Source organism: Nematolebias whitei, chromosome 7, assembly GCF_014905685.2.
Source record: "Nematolebias whitei isolate Nwh7 chromosome 7, NemWhi1, whole genome shotgun sequence".
NCBI classification, from domain to species: domain Eukaryota; kingdom Metazoa; phylum Chordata; class Actinopteri; order Cyprinodontiformes; family Rivulidae; genus Nematolebias; species Nematolebias whitei.
In genome coordinates, this window is record NC_056504.1 from 5,883,776 (window position 1) to 5,898,538 (window position 14,763).

At 41.0% G+C, this 14,763-nt stretch overlaps 1 protein-coding gene across 1 annotated transcript in view; it reads left to right on the plus strand.

The window, feature by feature from the left end:
• Positions 1–9,632: 9,632 nt before the first annotated feature.
• The window catches only part of cpne5b (copine Vb), a 181,320-nt gene continuing 176,189 nt past the window's right edge, over positions 9,633–14,763 (plus strand). The window contains 2 exon segments of the mRNA XM_037679172.1: positions 9,633–9,777; positions 10,409–10,412. Coding sequence (XP_037535100.1) covers positions 9,633–9,777; positions 10,409–10,412 — 149 coding nt within the window.

Genomic DNA, 14,763 nt, shown 5'->3' on the forward strand with positions numbered 1-14,763 from the left:
ATGTATGTGTGTGTGCACGTGGTTGTGTGTGTGTTAACCTTGTCCTTGTGAGTTGGATAACTTGAAAAATAAGCAATGGGCAAACTTGTGTAAGAAAGTTTCCATTTGAAAATTGGTTTGTTACTTCAAAATCCAAGATGACCTTCATTACACGTATATGTAAACCATCCACTTTTATCGTTTGAGAAAACTCCGTCACTCTGTGCCATATTGGACAAACAAACAAACAAACAAACAAACAAACAAACAAACTGTACTTCTCTTCCCATAGAAAGTGCAACCGTTACGGACTCGGTTATCTTGCAGTAAAATATTAAGGTTTACTTGCATTCCCTGTTCAGTTCTTGTCTAGAAAAACACTCATCTCAGAAACTACAAACCTTTACTTTTCAAATTCTTCACTGACAGTGGACATTGGTGTACTGCTTGTTATATTTTAGTAGGAGGCACCTTCCATGGAGGAGTTAACTTTCCCCTGGGCAGAAAAAAATCCTCTTGCACTATGAAAAATATTCTATAAGTTGCTGATTTGAATTAAGTGGCCTCTAATTTTATGAGTTTTAGTATCCATTGTGGAACAGGCCAAAATGGGTTGTTGTCATTCTGTTTGTGGTTCTTTGAATGCATGCTGCAGCCTCAGGGAACCAGAATATAGCAGCCACTCAGCCCCGTCACCCCTCCATCCGTGCTGCATGTGTGTGTCCTTGTGTTTGTTTGCCAATGTCATGGTAGTCATTCATAAAATATTTCTTTGTGATGTTAGCCACCTCAGGAGGGGTTTGATTCTGGATTAAACCGCTGGGCCACAGAGCAGCATTACTCTCTGGGAGGGAACATGTGGCTCTTTGAACTGGATTTTTCCAACTTGGTCTCTGCAGGGTGCAGGTGAGGAGCACACTCGCATCTTGCAGAGAAACACATTCCTTCAGCAGCTTCAATTCAATTCAGAGGTCACCGCTGGGCTCTTGAGCTGTTATGGAATATTGTGTTTCCAGAGGACATCATCTGATCAGAGCAGAGTCATAAAAACACTATTCAGGTGTATTGATGGAGAGAAAATGTGTAAAAACTAACACGTTTTTGTCTTTTCAACTATATTTTGTATGTCAGAATATCTCATTTGGGACTTACCGTAATATGGCAACCAGTGGATGTACGTTATGTGTAAGAAGAAAAATAAACAAATAAATAAATAAATGCCTAACATTTATTCAAGGAACACATATCACCCGCTGATATTTATGTCAGTCATTTAAATTAAAATCATTAGTAAAAGGAGTTTTGGTCAAACCTCGTAAAAATCGCTTGCAATATTATGAGATCTTGCCAGATGTGGTGACACTCAGAGATGTGTTCAGGGTGACTCTCAGCTGCTACCACACTAAACTGTGTCCTAACATCTGTAAGTTAGAGCCATTTGTGTATTTCTAAGGTCAATTAGCTGTGTCGGCCATCTTGAGTTGGGATGAGGTCAAATGTCAACAATGGACAGCCAAAGATTACTGTCTTGAAAGTTTTACTTAAATTTATTCAATGGCTTATGAGATATTTTGCTAACAGACAGACAGAGTGCACTTTAACAGTTAAGGCAAAAGGTTTAATTAAAGTGTTGCGTAATGTGTAGAGCTCAGAATATGTGTTGTGAATAACTCTCAGCTACTACCATCACAACTCTTTGCTCATTACAGCATCTGTAAAATTGGCGTCTGTAAAGTTGTTGTCATTTTTGTGTTAGAGAAGGTCAATTAGCTGTGTCGGCCATCTTGAATAGAGTTGACCCCAAAAGTTAAATCAGTTATTGATGCACATCCAGCGACTACTTTTTAATAGTTTTATTAAAATCAATCTAATGGACTATGGACTATTTTGCTAACACTACAGATAAATGAACACAAAGACACAGGCTAAAACATTATTGTCTTTGGTGGTGGGCTGCAAATATTGTTAAAAATAATATTCTAAGCTCTTCATTTTGTGGACAGGCTTTGTGTTTATATATCCTTTTTATCTTAAAAGGTCTAGGTTAAGGGGCAGCACGGTGGCGCAACTGGTAGAGCTGCTGCCTCTCAGCGAGCAGGTCCCTGGTTCAAATCCCGGTCCAGGAGCCTTTCTGTGTGGAGTTTTCATGTTCTGTCCGTGCATGCGTGGGTTTTCTCTCACAGACCAAAAACATGCATGTTAGACCGATTGGTGAGACAGTGAATGTTTGTTTGTCTCGTTTGTCTCTATGTCCAGGGTGTCCCCTGCCCCTCGCACAGTGATTGCAAGACATGGGCACCGACGACCCCCGTGACCCAAAATGGAAGAAGCGGGTAAAAGTTAATGGATGGATGTCTAGATTAAAATGCAGGTTTCATAGAAAGACCTGTAAATAAAATCAGTCAAATGCAATCCATCCCAGAATGTAAAACAACTAAATCAAATCTCTTTTCGGCTTCTGCATCTAACAAAGAAAATAAAAGCACAGATTAACGTTTTAAATTAGAAATAAAGTGATCAAAATGTTTTAAATCTACATTGATCAGACAAAAATGCACCTTATTTTGCTAAAGATGTGGAATAGTGATTTTCTTCACATTGAATTAGTTTTTCCGAAGGCTCATCACTAAAATTACAGCCAGGTGTTATTTGCTTTTTAACTGATTTGCCAGAGAAACGTATGCAGCTGTCTGCGCTGATATTTGCCCATTATTTGTTTTACCCTGGGCAGAAACTTGTGCTTGTCAGTCAAATTATAATGATATTCCATATTTTACTAAAAGAACCCACAGCACCATTGGGTATTGTTCATTTTTCAAGGGAAAGCTATTTTGTGACATTACTTTGGAGCTAATGACTCTTTTCAGTTGCTTTTGGCGGTGACGTGACTTGATGTCAAGTTTGGACGGGAAAATAGCACGTGTGTCTCAGACCAGCTGAACGACGGATTCCCAAATGAACCGCACAGAATAGCTGTAAAATTGGACACTGCAAAATATATCAGTTAATTAGATGCGTTCCGCTGCGTGCTGAAAACACACGGATGAAAACAGAAAAGGTTGCGCGCGTAAACAAAACAAGAAAATCACACATTTACTCGACAGAGCATTTGTTTATTTTTTGCATAATTACCGCCAAGAAAGGCAACACTTTTGGACAGCGTGACGCAAGTCAGAATAAACACAGTAATTAGTGAGAGGAAAAACTGCAGGAAGCTGAAGAAAAAAAGGGTCTGAGATGTGGGAGAGGGTACATTTGTGTTCCCTATAGTGTTATTAATGTCACAGGCTGCACAAAGCAGTGACCACCTCCTGCTCACTCACATTAGGACACTCAGAGAGACATCAGATTTCTTGTTTTTTTTTTGTCTTTTAAGGACTTGTAAAATATCTCTAAGCTGATTAATTTAATTAAAAGTAAAACGTTATTGTTGTTCAGTTACAGAGAGCTGTTGCAGAGGGAACAACGAGCTGTATGAGGCCCCAGAGCTGCAGTTTTGAAGACATAATTTTTAATTCATTCAACCTTTTTTAAACAGATGAGTCACATTGAGCCTCGAAGACTCATTTACAAGTGAGACCTGTTTGGACAGACAATAAAAGTGGTGGAAAAATAACACATAGGGTTTGGAGACAAAAAAATAACTAACATGCTTTTAACCTCTGTTTGAAGGTCAACAGTGTGATAATGAAGAAAAAAAATGTACACACTAGCGCATAATGACGCTGACATGCTGGGGACAAGGGTGGTGAGCATGTTCAGAGACAACACACAGAGGCACTGCAGAGTTCGGATAAAATCACTCAGTTCAAATAGTTCATTCTGGAGAGATCCGTGCACACTCGGGGGTGCCGAGGACGACCAAAGATGAATCCAAAGATTCCTGAAATGATGACGGTATGTTTATTCAGCTGGTTCCCTCGGAAAAGTCCATGGAAATTCCTCGGCAGGAGGGGAGGGAGGGGTAGAGCCGTCAAGTTTACAAAACTTCCAGGCAGGTTGAGATAAGATGGCCTGTCAAGGCCAGTCAGGGAGCCAAATTCAGATAAACATGATGGTTTTAGGGACAGGCAGAACTTTAATGACAACTACCTTGAGTCTGTGTCCAAAACATCCAAATTACATGGGCACACCAATGGACCGTGCCTGAGAATAATCCTTGAGATTTGATCCATCCTGCCAAAAGCATTTGAGTCTGGGTGCTCGAGGCACGAACCAAGCCATCATATAAGGCAGGCAGCCTGACCAGGTCCAATTTTTCTGCTGATGATTTCCTTGATTGTTGACAGACCAGGAACCAGCTGAATCCAAAAAGCAAGAACTAATTAATTAATGCGTCCTTAAAATCCACAAAGGGCCGCAGAGATAGACACATCACCAAGTCTTTCAAGTCCATGAGATATCCAGCTGCGTGCGTGCCAACAGGGCAAATCGGCTCGCCTAAAGCCTGTCTTCTCTTCTAAGAAATATCACTTGCGTTGAGGGACCAACTGACCAAAACAAGTCCATAGTTATGATTAGAAGAGAGGCTCTAAAGCAGTTTCACAGACAGGACAGAGCAAAAGCAAAGCGGAGAGGGAGAGGAGGAGACGTCCGCCCTTGAGAAGAGCAAGTGTTGAATGTATTGATATATATGTTTTGTTGGTATATGAATTTAGGATTAGCTGTTTGTAATTTTTATGCTGCCTGACAGAAATATACTGAAATATCTCAAAGAGTCTATGCATCAGTCTATGCACCAGTCTATGCATCAGTCTATGCATCAATCTATGCACCAGTCTATGCATCAGTCTATGCATCAGTCTATGCATCAGTCTATGCATCTCTGCATCAAGGGATAGTTCAGAACTTTTTAAGGGGAGTTCAATAGACAGTCTGTGGACAGTTAATATCATACCTGTTGCAGATGTCTCTTTGAGTGACCAGTTTAAAGAAAGCCAGTTTAAATCTGACTGGTCTGACAAGCTCACAGAGAAAGGCCAATGACTGCTGCTGTCTTAAAGCAAATCCAGTCCCAAAGATGTTCATCGTGGCTCAAAATGTCTCTGCTAAAATGACCAAACAATACAAAAGTAACAAGTAAATTAAACAAACAACAAAAAACAGCTTTTGAATGAATTGCTATGAAATGTTCAAGTTTGGAGTTGTTCAAAGCATCGACTTTGTTCTTGGGCACGCTCCAACTAGTCTTTGGCTCATCGTTCAAGTTATAATAAACATTCGTTCTTTAGGTTGTTGTCTACAACAGCTTCATAACTTTCTCATAAATCCTTTCAAAAGATCGAAATATTATTTTGAATAAGAACGTATCTTTCTGCTTTTATGCTTGAATGCTGTTATTAAAATAAATGTTTGGAATTGAATTTTAAATGACTTTTCAAATTTCACAAATATCTCTATCCCTTTAAGATTTTAACAACTCTCTCTTTTAACAAACTTTAATTGGATATTTAAAGGTAATGTGTTATTATAATTGATAAAACACTATAATCTACCAAATCATGGACTCGTGACTGTGGCACAACAATATAAACTGCACATTGTGTGAGATCTTTGTTTTAAACCCTCACATGTTGGAATGGTCTTTGTTAGTAAAACTTTTCCTATCCCACTGAACAGATTACAATTAAACTCTCAGAAAGAAAACACTGAACATTCACAAGTCACAGTTCAACGTAGCGGCTACAGCTGGTCACCATTAACACAAACAGGATCACGTTCCAGTGCATTTTACAGGTACTGAGCAAATAATCTGGAGAGGTAGTAACTGACAGTGATGCAAAACACATTTTCCAAGCACTAATAGATCACATGAGATGAGATTGTGCATATTTTCATGGCTTGATCAAAATGGCTAGAATTCAGTTCTCATCATTAAAAGTATGTTTTTTTTTAAATCAAGACAAAGCTGGAAATGTTGAGACCTCTTGAATAAAAGAGTCAAAACAGCACCTATTTACACTGTTGCTCCTCTCAGAGCACCCTCTTTTAGGCTCCAAAAGTCAGTTTATTTTAATTTACGACACACTGAGTTACTCTTCAAAAAGCCAAACAGATTGTGTGGATGCTCTTTTTTTGTATATTTGTTTCCTCCCTGTGGGTTCCCTCACTCCTACCGACCCACTCTGTAGAACATCTGCAATAACATGCTCACCCACACAGAGCCAAGCCATCAAAATACATGAATCATCCCGAGTTGAGAGAGGGGGTGCACGTAGATGTGTGCGCCTCTTTATCTCCGTTTATGGATCTCTCAGTGACATATGAGAAAATAATTTGTTTTTATGTGCGCACAGAGCTGCGTACTTCTGAAGGATCGTGTGTTTGTTTACTGGTGCGTGTGTGTATGTGCACGTTGGCTGCTGATCCTCAGCTCGAGGGTTCTGTGTGGGCAGAAGAAGCATCCTGTGCTGGTGTAAATTGATTTCCAGAATCCAGACGTGAGGTGCTCCACGCAGGAAGGTGCGCTTCTGCACCCTTTTATAGAAGGCGGTAAAATGTTTTATGGCTGCTTGTGTGTGTGTGTGTGTGTGTCCTTGTTTATGCTACTTTGTGAGGCCCATTTTTCCAACTTATACTACATTGTGAGGACCAACTGCTCCTTATGGGGCCCAAAGCCCGGGCCCCATAAGAAGAAGTCCCTTTGGTGGGTTACGGGCTAGGTTTAGGACTAAGTTGTGAATTGAGGATGTGTTAGGTTTAGGGTTAGGTATGTACTGGTAATGGTTAGGTTATGGATAAAGGTCATGGTTAGGCTATAGAAATGAATGAAAAATGAATGGAAGTCAATGCAAAGGCCCCACAAAGATAGCAAAACAAACCTGTGTGTGTGTGTGTGTGTGTGTGTGTGAACAAAAAGGGGAAGGCATGACAGGAAAGTGCACACAAGAGCAATGACACTGGAAATCTGATCATTCTGTTGCCACCACAAAAATCTAACTGCATCTGTCCAGGTCAGAGATTAATTTCCTGATGCAATCTGTAATCTGCAGAAAACAGCTGGTTTATTCGTGACTTCAAGTGTTCATGTGCAGTTTGTGGAAGACTGTGTGTGCATCCTTTGTTTATTCATGAGAAGAGACGGAGAGGAATGTGCTGTGTCAGAATAAGGCAGATAAACAGTGAGGTAAAGGGAGAGAAGAGAACGGTTCTTATCCCACGGTGACAACATCTCAGAGGTGCGTGTGCACGAAGCTGCTGCGACTTTACTCAGAGCTACAACAGACCAATGATGGACGGTGGCCTTTAGATCTGCATGCAGTTCCTTCCATGTAATTATTATTATTGATTTGAAATCAGTCAGGATGAACACATGTTTCTTCACTAACTACAATAAACAAATAAATGCATAAAAATGTAAAACATTCAAGAGGTAAGTGTAAGAAAAATATAATTAAAACTAATTTATTGGCAATAAGCCAATGACATTTTTCATAACTGAATTTCCAGGTTTGTTTTCGGACGTGTCCAATTATTTTGGTGCTAAACCTCCCCCATCGTTCTTTTTTCTGGTGATTTTAATCCTCATAGAGTTTTGAAGCATCACATATTTGGGTGCCATTCCCTCTGGTTTTTGTGTGCGCTAGTCATTTGTGTGCTTTTAAATCATTTTTTAGGCGTGCAAACCAAAGCTACAGGGGAGAGTTTAGATTTTATGAATTGGGGTTTTATGGAAAGGTTCATTTTTTTATGTAGACAGCTTTTGAGCAGCTTCAGTTTAGAGAAATAGAATTTAGTTGGTTTAACATGCAAGTTAGACTGGGGCCAAAACCACAATGGATTGCTGCTGTCTTAACTCAGTTATCTCAAAAATATTCTAGTTCAGATGCTTCACTGGCTGCCCCCAAAAAAGTCGCCACCAAAAAAAAGTCACACACAAAAATTTTGTTGGACCGCCTTTAGTTTTGATTACATCATGCATCCACTGTGGCGTTGTTTCAATAAACTTCTGTGATGTCACAAGATCTATTTCCATCCAGTGTTTCATTAATTTTCACCACTGATGACTAGACACTAGGTATCACTTCACCTGCCTCTCTTCTAACCCTGATGCTCCCATCACTCTGGAACAGGGTAAATCTGGACTCATCAGACCACATGACCTTCTTCCATTGCTCTACAGTCCGATCTTTCTGCCCCCTAGCAAATTGAAGCCTTTTTTCCTGGTTAGCTTCACTGATTACTGGTTTTCTTAAGGCTACACAGCTGTTCAGTCCCAACTCATTGAGTTCTCTTCACATTGTGTGTGTGGAAATGTTCTTACTGTCACTATTAAATACAGCCCTGAGTGCTACTGCTGTTTTTCTTCCATTTGATTTCACCAAACGTTTAAGTGATTGACGATCACGATCATTCAGGATTTTTTTCCAGGCACATTTCTTCCTTGAAGACGATGAGTCCCCACTGTCCTTCCAGTTTTTAATAATAGACAGTTCTTAACCCAGTTTTAGAAGTTTCTTCAATCTCCTTAGATGTTTTCTCTGCTTGATGCCAATGATTTGACCCTTCTCAGACGGACGTCTTTTCCACGACCACGCGATGCTTCTTTCAACACGGTTGTTAAAGAAATGAGAAGCAACTCATTGCACCAGTGGGGGTTAAATAACTTGTTGCAGCTGAAAGATAATCCATGCAGTAATTATCCAATAGGACGCTCGTACCTATTTGCTTAGTTAAATCCAGGTGGCAACTTTTTTTTTGGCCAGCCAGTGTATTTTGAAAAAGGTTACATTGAAATTAGTTTTGCAACAGCTGAGGATTTTTTTACAACACCTTTCATGATGAATACCACAAAGTGCAAGTTTAAAAACAAAAGCTATTTTCTGCTGTGACCATTCACAGAGGTACAACAGGTAAGATATTGACAGCTCGTAAATATTCCACAGAACCTGACATGAAAAGATCTGAACTTTGAAGAGTTTGCATTCTTAAGACCAAAAATGTGCGTATAGTACACAAATACATTTGTGAATCCTCTGAAGAGCCAACAAGTTTGCTTTAGCTGCGCCTCAGTCGTGCAAGCTCATCTTTATTTAATGGCTTTTAAATTAATCCACGAGGCAATTTGCTTTCTTGCTTGGGGAAGAAAGAAGGGGAGAACAACACTAAATAATCAGAGTGATTAAACTGTCGTGAGTCGCTCTCACACAGTGGAGGCTGCTCGGATGTTCCAGCAGCAGCAGCAGGGTGATGGGATGGGGCTGGGTCGTTGGCACTTGAGTGTAATTCCATGTGGGAGGAGGATGGGTGGGTTTAAGTGCAGCTATCGGGTCTTTTCTTCTCACGCGCTCTGCTGTGCGCGCAGACTGAAGACAGAATCCAGGCGCGCTCCACCTCTCCGCGCGATGCGCAGCAGGTCGGTGAGAGCGCAGCATTAATCTCTAATTCTCCAGTCCCCGCACATCAAAACCAGTTTTTATTTACGCATTTACTTTTTAATTTTATTATTTCGGGTGTTCCCTCACTCATGCCCCACCTTCTGCAGCTTCAGTATCTGTGAAGTGGCTGCCTCGCCCTGTCGGACCGGGGGCCGCCTGGTCTCTGATCTGCTCCCAGTCTCCGGGGACGCGTCGCGCTCCTCCGGGACCAGCAGGAGGCTGTGCGCCTCGCGAATCACGCCCGAGCCAGCGGCGCGCGCTCTGCCCGTGGACACGATGGAGGGAGGAGACGTGATGGACAAACTGGAGGACATGTCTTCGGTGTACGACTTCGACCCGATCACCGGAAACATCCCCGCCACCAAGGTGGAGATCACGGTCTCCTGCAGGTGAGGCTTGCGCTCCCGGCTTTTCTCAAGTTGTGAACGCGCCCCGCCCTGTCTGAGGGGGCTTACAGAATGATCCAAACTTAAGCTTTTGGACACTTAAAAAGTTGACCATTTTGTTTTGAGGGGCTCATTGAACAAAACTTAGTTCTTTGCTGTCTTCTGTGCCTGAAACTGCAGATTTCCGCTTACTGGTGCACGAGCTTTAGACAGTGTGCCAAGTGTCAGCTCTTACTGAGGTGCACAGCCCATCACTGACACATCCTTGCATGTTTTTGTGCTGCAGGTTCTGTAACCGGCTGCTTTCAGCACCACAGCCCTTCAGCTCCTGCATTCTTTACAGAGCTGTTAAAGTTTCAAAGCTTTGCATCATATTGGCTCTGCCTGCAGTGTCCCTGGCCTCAGCCTTAACTCACTCCCATTATGATATTATTTTACCGTTTCATTTTCAGGAAGTATGTCAAGAAAAAACAAAAAATCAATCTCCCCACACAGCCCCTTCAGTCCCCCACTCCTCCTCCCACGAGGAGAGGCTTTAAAGTCAAGCTTACAATGCATTTCACCTCCTCCTTAAACACTTTAGTGGTGGCATGCGTGAGCTTGCACACACACACGTTGATGTTTCTGATCTTTGATTGTGGGTTTAAACTTGGCAAGCCATCCAAGCTGAGTGAGTTGGAGATATAACAAGCTGGAAGTGCATTATTGATGAGCTCTCTGACCTTCAGGGAAGCTTGCTCCAACAACTCTCAGCTCAGAGAGCAAAAAACAGACGCTTGCAAGAAATTTGCTGAACGAACCAAGGGTTGAGGTGCACATCTTGATGGCGGATGAACGGGAGGTTGCCTGCTTGTGCATCAGTCAGGACTCTGCATACATAGCCTTAAAGTTGAGCCGACTGAGCTCATGTCGTTACCAAAGTGCAATTAAGCACCATTCAGGTAAAAAGATGAGTTCCATCCTGACAACCACCCCCTGCATTTATGCAAATCATCCCTGTGGTTGTGTATCGGCGTGTGTCTGATGTGTGCTGGGGTGTAGGAAGGCAGACTGGTGGCGCTTTGTCTCTCTGGAAGCAACATGGCGACTCTGCAGGAGAATAAATCAGTCATTTAAAGGGGAGGCTTGATGCTTCTCCCTCCTGCTTCATGCCGCCCTGTTTGTGTGTGTGAGGCAAAGGTTGAGAGTTTGTCTCCGAACATTCTGCAGAAAATCAACGTTTTCGACGCAAACGATGTGAGGGATTAAATGAGCATGTAGTCATTAAGCTCACTGGTGACGTGCAGGCTCTTGGCAACGTTTAAATTAAAGAGATTTACAGTTCAAATTTAGTCTTCATAAAGTTCCTAATGACACCCTTGTGTCTTTAACGCAGGTTTTCAGATCAACAGCAAAGACTCAGCTCTTTCCTTTTTGAGGAATCCATTTTGAAATGTGAGGTTTTTATATCGTTACACTCTTCCTGCTTTCCTTCACTTCCTTACCTTTTTATTTCCCAGTGGTTCCCTCTACAAATAAAAATGTTATTACGTCACAGGCTGTGACATAAACAGAGTTCATCTTCGTCATGTTTGACGCACTAGATTTGAAATAAAACTCTCATAAAGTGATCACTGCATGTATCTCTACTACAGATTACCACTTGGGGTCAACCCAATTCAAAATGGCTGCCACAACTAAACAATCTTAGCAGACACGAAATGGATGAAATACATTTTCCTGCTTACTGTTAGTCAAAATGTTTCATCTGTTGGCAAACCACTTTTTAATGAAACTCAAATTCAATCAGCGGATGTACTTTACAACTGATTCGCCTCAGAAATGAATCTGATTCAAGATGGCCGCCACAGTTAATCAGTGTTTACAAACAATAAAATAGATTTAAGTTGGTCCAATTTGAGTTAAAGTTTGATTTAGTAGTAGCTGAAAGTAATTCTCAACACAAACTCTGAGCACTATGTGATGAGAATGAACACGCCATACTTTACATTTTGCACAAACTCCTGTTATAATTACACGTGGGTTTAATTTTAAATGAAAGTTGGCAAGTGATTATTGCCAACTTTAGGTGGTTTTCTTTCTTTGTGAGCATCACTTCATCTCCCGACTTTTAAAGGTTAACGGAATCAATGTTTGCAGCATTTGAACTTTGCACCACCTGGTTGTCTGAGATAAACAAAAGGATAAACTCTAAAACTTGCCTAAATGTTGAATGAACAAGTTTTTAATCTGTGCAGAGTTCTTTTCATAGATCAGTTTATTTGATTTCACTCAGATGTTTTAAACCATTGCATGATCTCCACTCACCCCCAGTTTCACCAACTTCTTTAAAGCAGAAAATAATCTGGTGAACATTTCTGACATTTTAAATTGATGTTAACAGATAAGTCTCTTCAAATCCTCTAAGCAGTCTGTCCAGATGTTGTGTGAGTCAGATCCATGAAGCTTCTGTGCTTGGTCATACTCTGCCCCCCCCCCCCCCCCCTTTTATTACAGGCTGCACACCTGCTTTTTGACAACACTATTATCAGGGGCCATGTCAAACAGAGAGGGGTGGGTGGGCACCGGATCAGAGAAATGGGGTGGGGTGTGAGTGTGTTTGTGTGTGTGTGTGTGTGTGTGTGTGTGTGTGGGTGTGTGGGGGGGGGGGGGTAATGATAGGAATTGTTTGGTCTTTCACTCATTTGAGGAAAAGAAATAAAATATTTTATGGCAGAAAGTTGGAAAAACTTAACAAACAAAAAACACTTCCTGTTCAGGAGGAGTGGTGGCTCAGAGGTTAGAGAAGGTGAGCATGTGATCGGAAAGTTCGATCCCCCGGACTGACTACATCAAAATGTAGGTGGAAATGATGAAGCAACCACACCTGCCTCCACCCTCATTTGCTCCACTCTGGGCCCTTGAGCAAGGCCCTTAACCCCCACCATCTGCTCCTCCGGGTGTCCTAGACAGCAGCTCTCTGCTCCACGCAGAGGGCTGCGGTAGCTCGGTGGTTTTTGTCAGGAAGGGCATCGGTTTAAAACAATTTCCAAGTGTTTGTGTGAGTGGGTTCGCTGTGGTGACCCCTGAGGGAGTGACCAGCTGAAAGAAGAAGAAGAAGAAAAACACTTACTGTTTAGTTTTTGGTTTTCAGCTTGGGTGACATTCGTCACTGTTCATGCATCTTTCGTAGCGTTTGATGAAAAACGTTTTGTGCGTGTGTTTAATTAGTGAAAGCTTCTCCTTTAGAGAGGAATATTAATAAATTCATAATGGGTTAGACAGATTGTCACCCAAAAAAAAATAAAAAAATTCTGATTTTTGAGCCCAAATCCAGTCTGTTTTTATTTTAAACTGGTGTTTGTATCCCACAAAGCTTGTCGCTCCGTGGTTATGTTCTCAGAGGTAAATGAGAGGAAAACAGGTGCAAAGTGATGAACAGAGGTTTAAAACCTGCTGCCACAATGCTGCTGTCCATCATCAGGCCTTCCTTAAATCCCTTTAAAACACTCCAAATACAAACTGTTGACCACTTTTGTGTTTTTGCGCTGCCGTCTTACCAGACGTTCCAACAGCACAAATTCATGTCATGAGCGTTGAGCGTGACTCGTAGCTGTTCAGCCGCCGCGGCGCTCAGTCCAGCTGAAGAGGACCTGTCTGCTCCAGCTTTTAAGAGTAGGTCTGAGAAGCAGCTGCTTCAAGTGGTATCAAGAACAATGAGCTCGCTCGACATGACATGAACAGTTAAAGAAGACAAACAAACAAGCAAAAGGAAAAGCTTAGCAGTCTACTTGTTTCTTAAATTCAAACCCTTTTTTATGAATAAATAAATAAATAAATAAATAAAAACTTCCGTCGCCACCTCTTAACTCTGTTTAATAGCAATTACTGATGGATGAAAGAGTTTCTGAAAAGTTTTATTGCATTTATTTACCCTGGTTAAGTGTTTGGATTTAAATTTAAGGCATTTTCAAAAATCTTGTATTCCTTCTTTCCAGAAAATGCTGAGCTGAACCATAACTGGATTTTTAATGAAGCTTCATTATATAAGTCAATTTTAGTTTTACCATTTTATTTCATCTATTGTGGAGAAACACCAATGGTTTTGACAACACCGGGCAGATATTTACCATTTTCTATTCTTGTTCATAAATAAATGTGATCAGTTTGTGTTTTTAAGGCTAACTATTCAATAGAACTGAAATCTGTAAAATATTCAATACAATAGATTTAGACTATGAAAATAGTCTGTAGCAGGACTTTTCTTTTGTTGCTTAAAGGCATAGTTCAAATATTTTACAGTGGGGTGAGGAAAGGTTAGGAGTAATCAACATCTTACCTGTTATATATAGATCATTGAACAACCACAGTTTGGAGAATTAAAGTTCAGTTCTGACTAAACAAAAAAAGATGGCTGCCCCAAATTACAATCGCAAAGACTTTACAGTGGTTTGTGTTAACGCTATTTTAAACATGCTGCTGCTCGTGGAGCAATACTTGCCTATTTAGATTTTATAATTAACTGCACGTGCAACATGTGGCAGCTAGCGATAGCACTTTCACTGCAGCTCAGTTTTATTGTCATTTCAGCCTCGAGTACAAATTGAAATGAAACAGTGTTCCCCAGCATCACTGTGCAACATAGAACATAACGTGTAAAACAACACAACACATAGTGCAAATAAGCAACAGTACAATAAATACAAACAGACCTATAAAAAATGCAAAAAGACATCTAATCTAAACAAGTAATTAAGAGACAAGACCAGAGACACATGTTGATGAGTACATGTGTAGGTGATACTGTACATGAGGTAGAAACATGTTCTGATACGTGGTTAGCAGCACAAAGTTTTTATGTTTGTATAGCTGCTGAGGTTAAAACTGTGTAAAGTGCAAAAATGCCTAAACTTGAGCAGATTGCAAAAACGTACGAGTAGAGAAGTCACAAAAAGTACAACACATTTAGTTTGTGTGTGTATGAGTGAGTCCATCATGTGTGTGTGTCAGAGTCCATTGTGTGTGTGTCAGAGTCCATCATG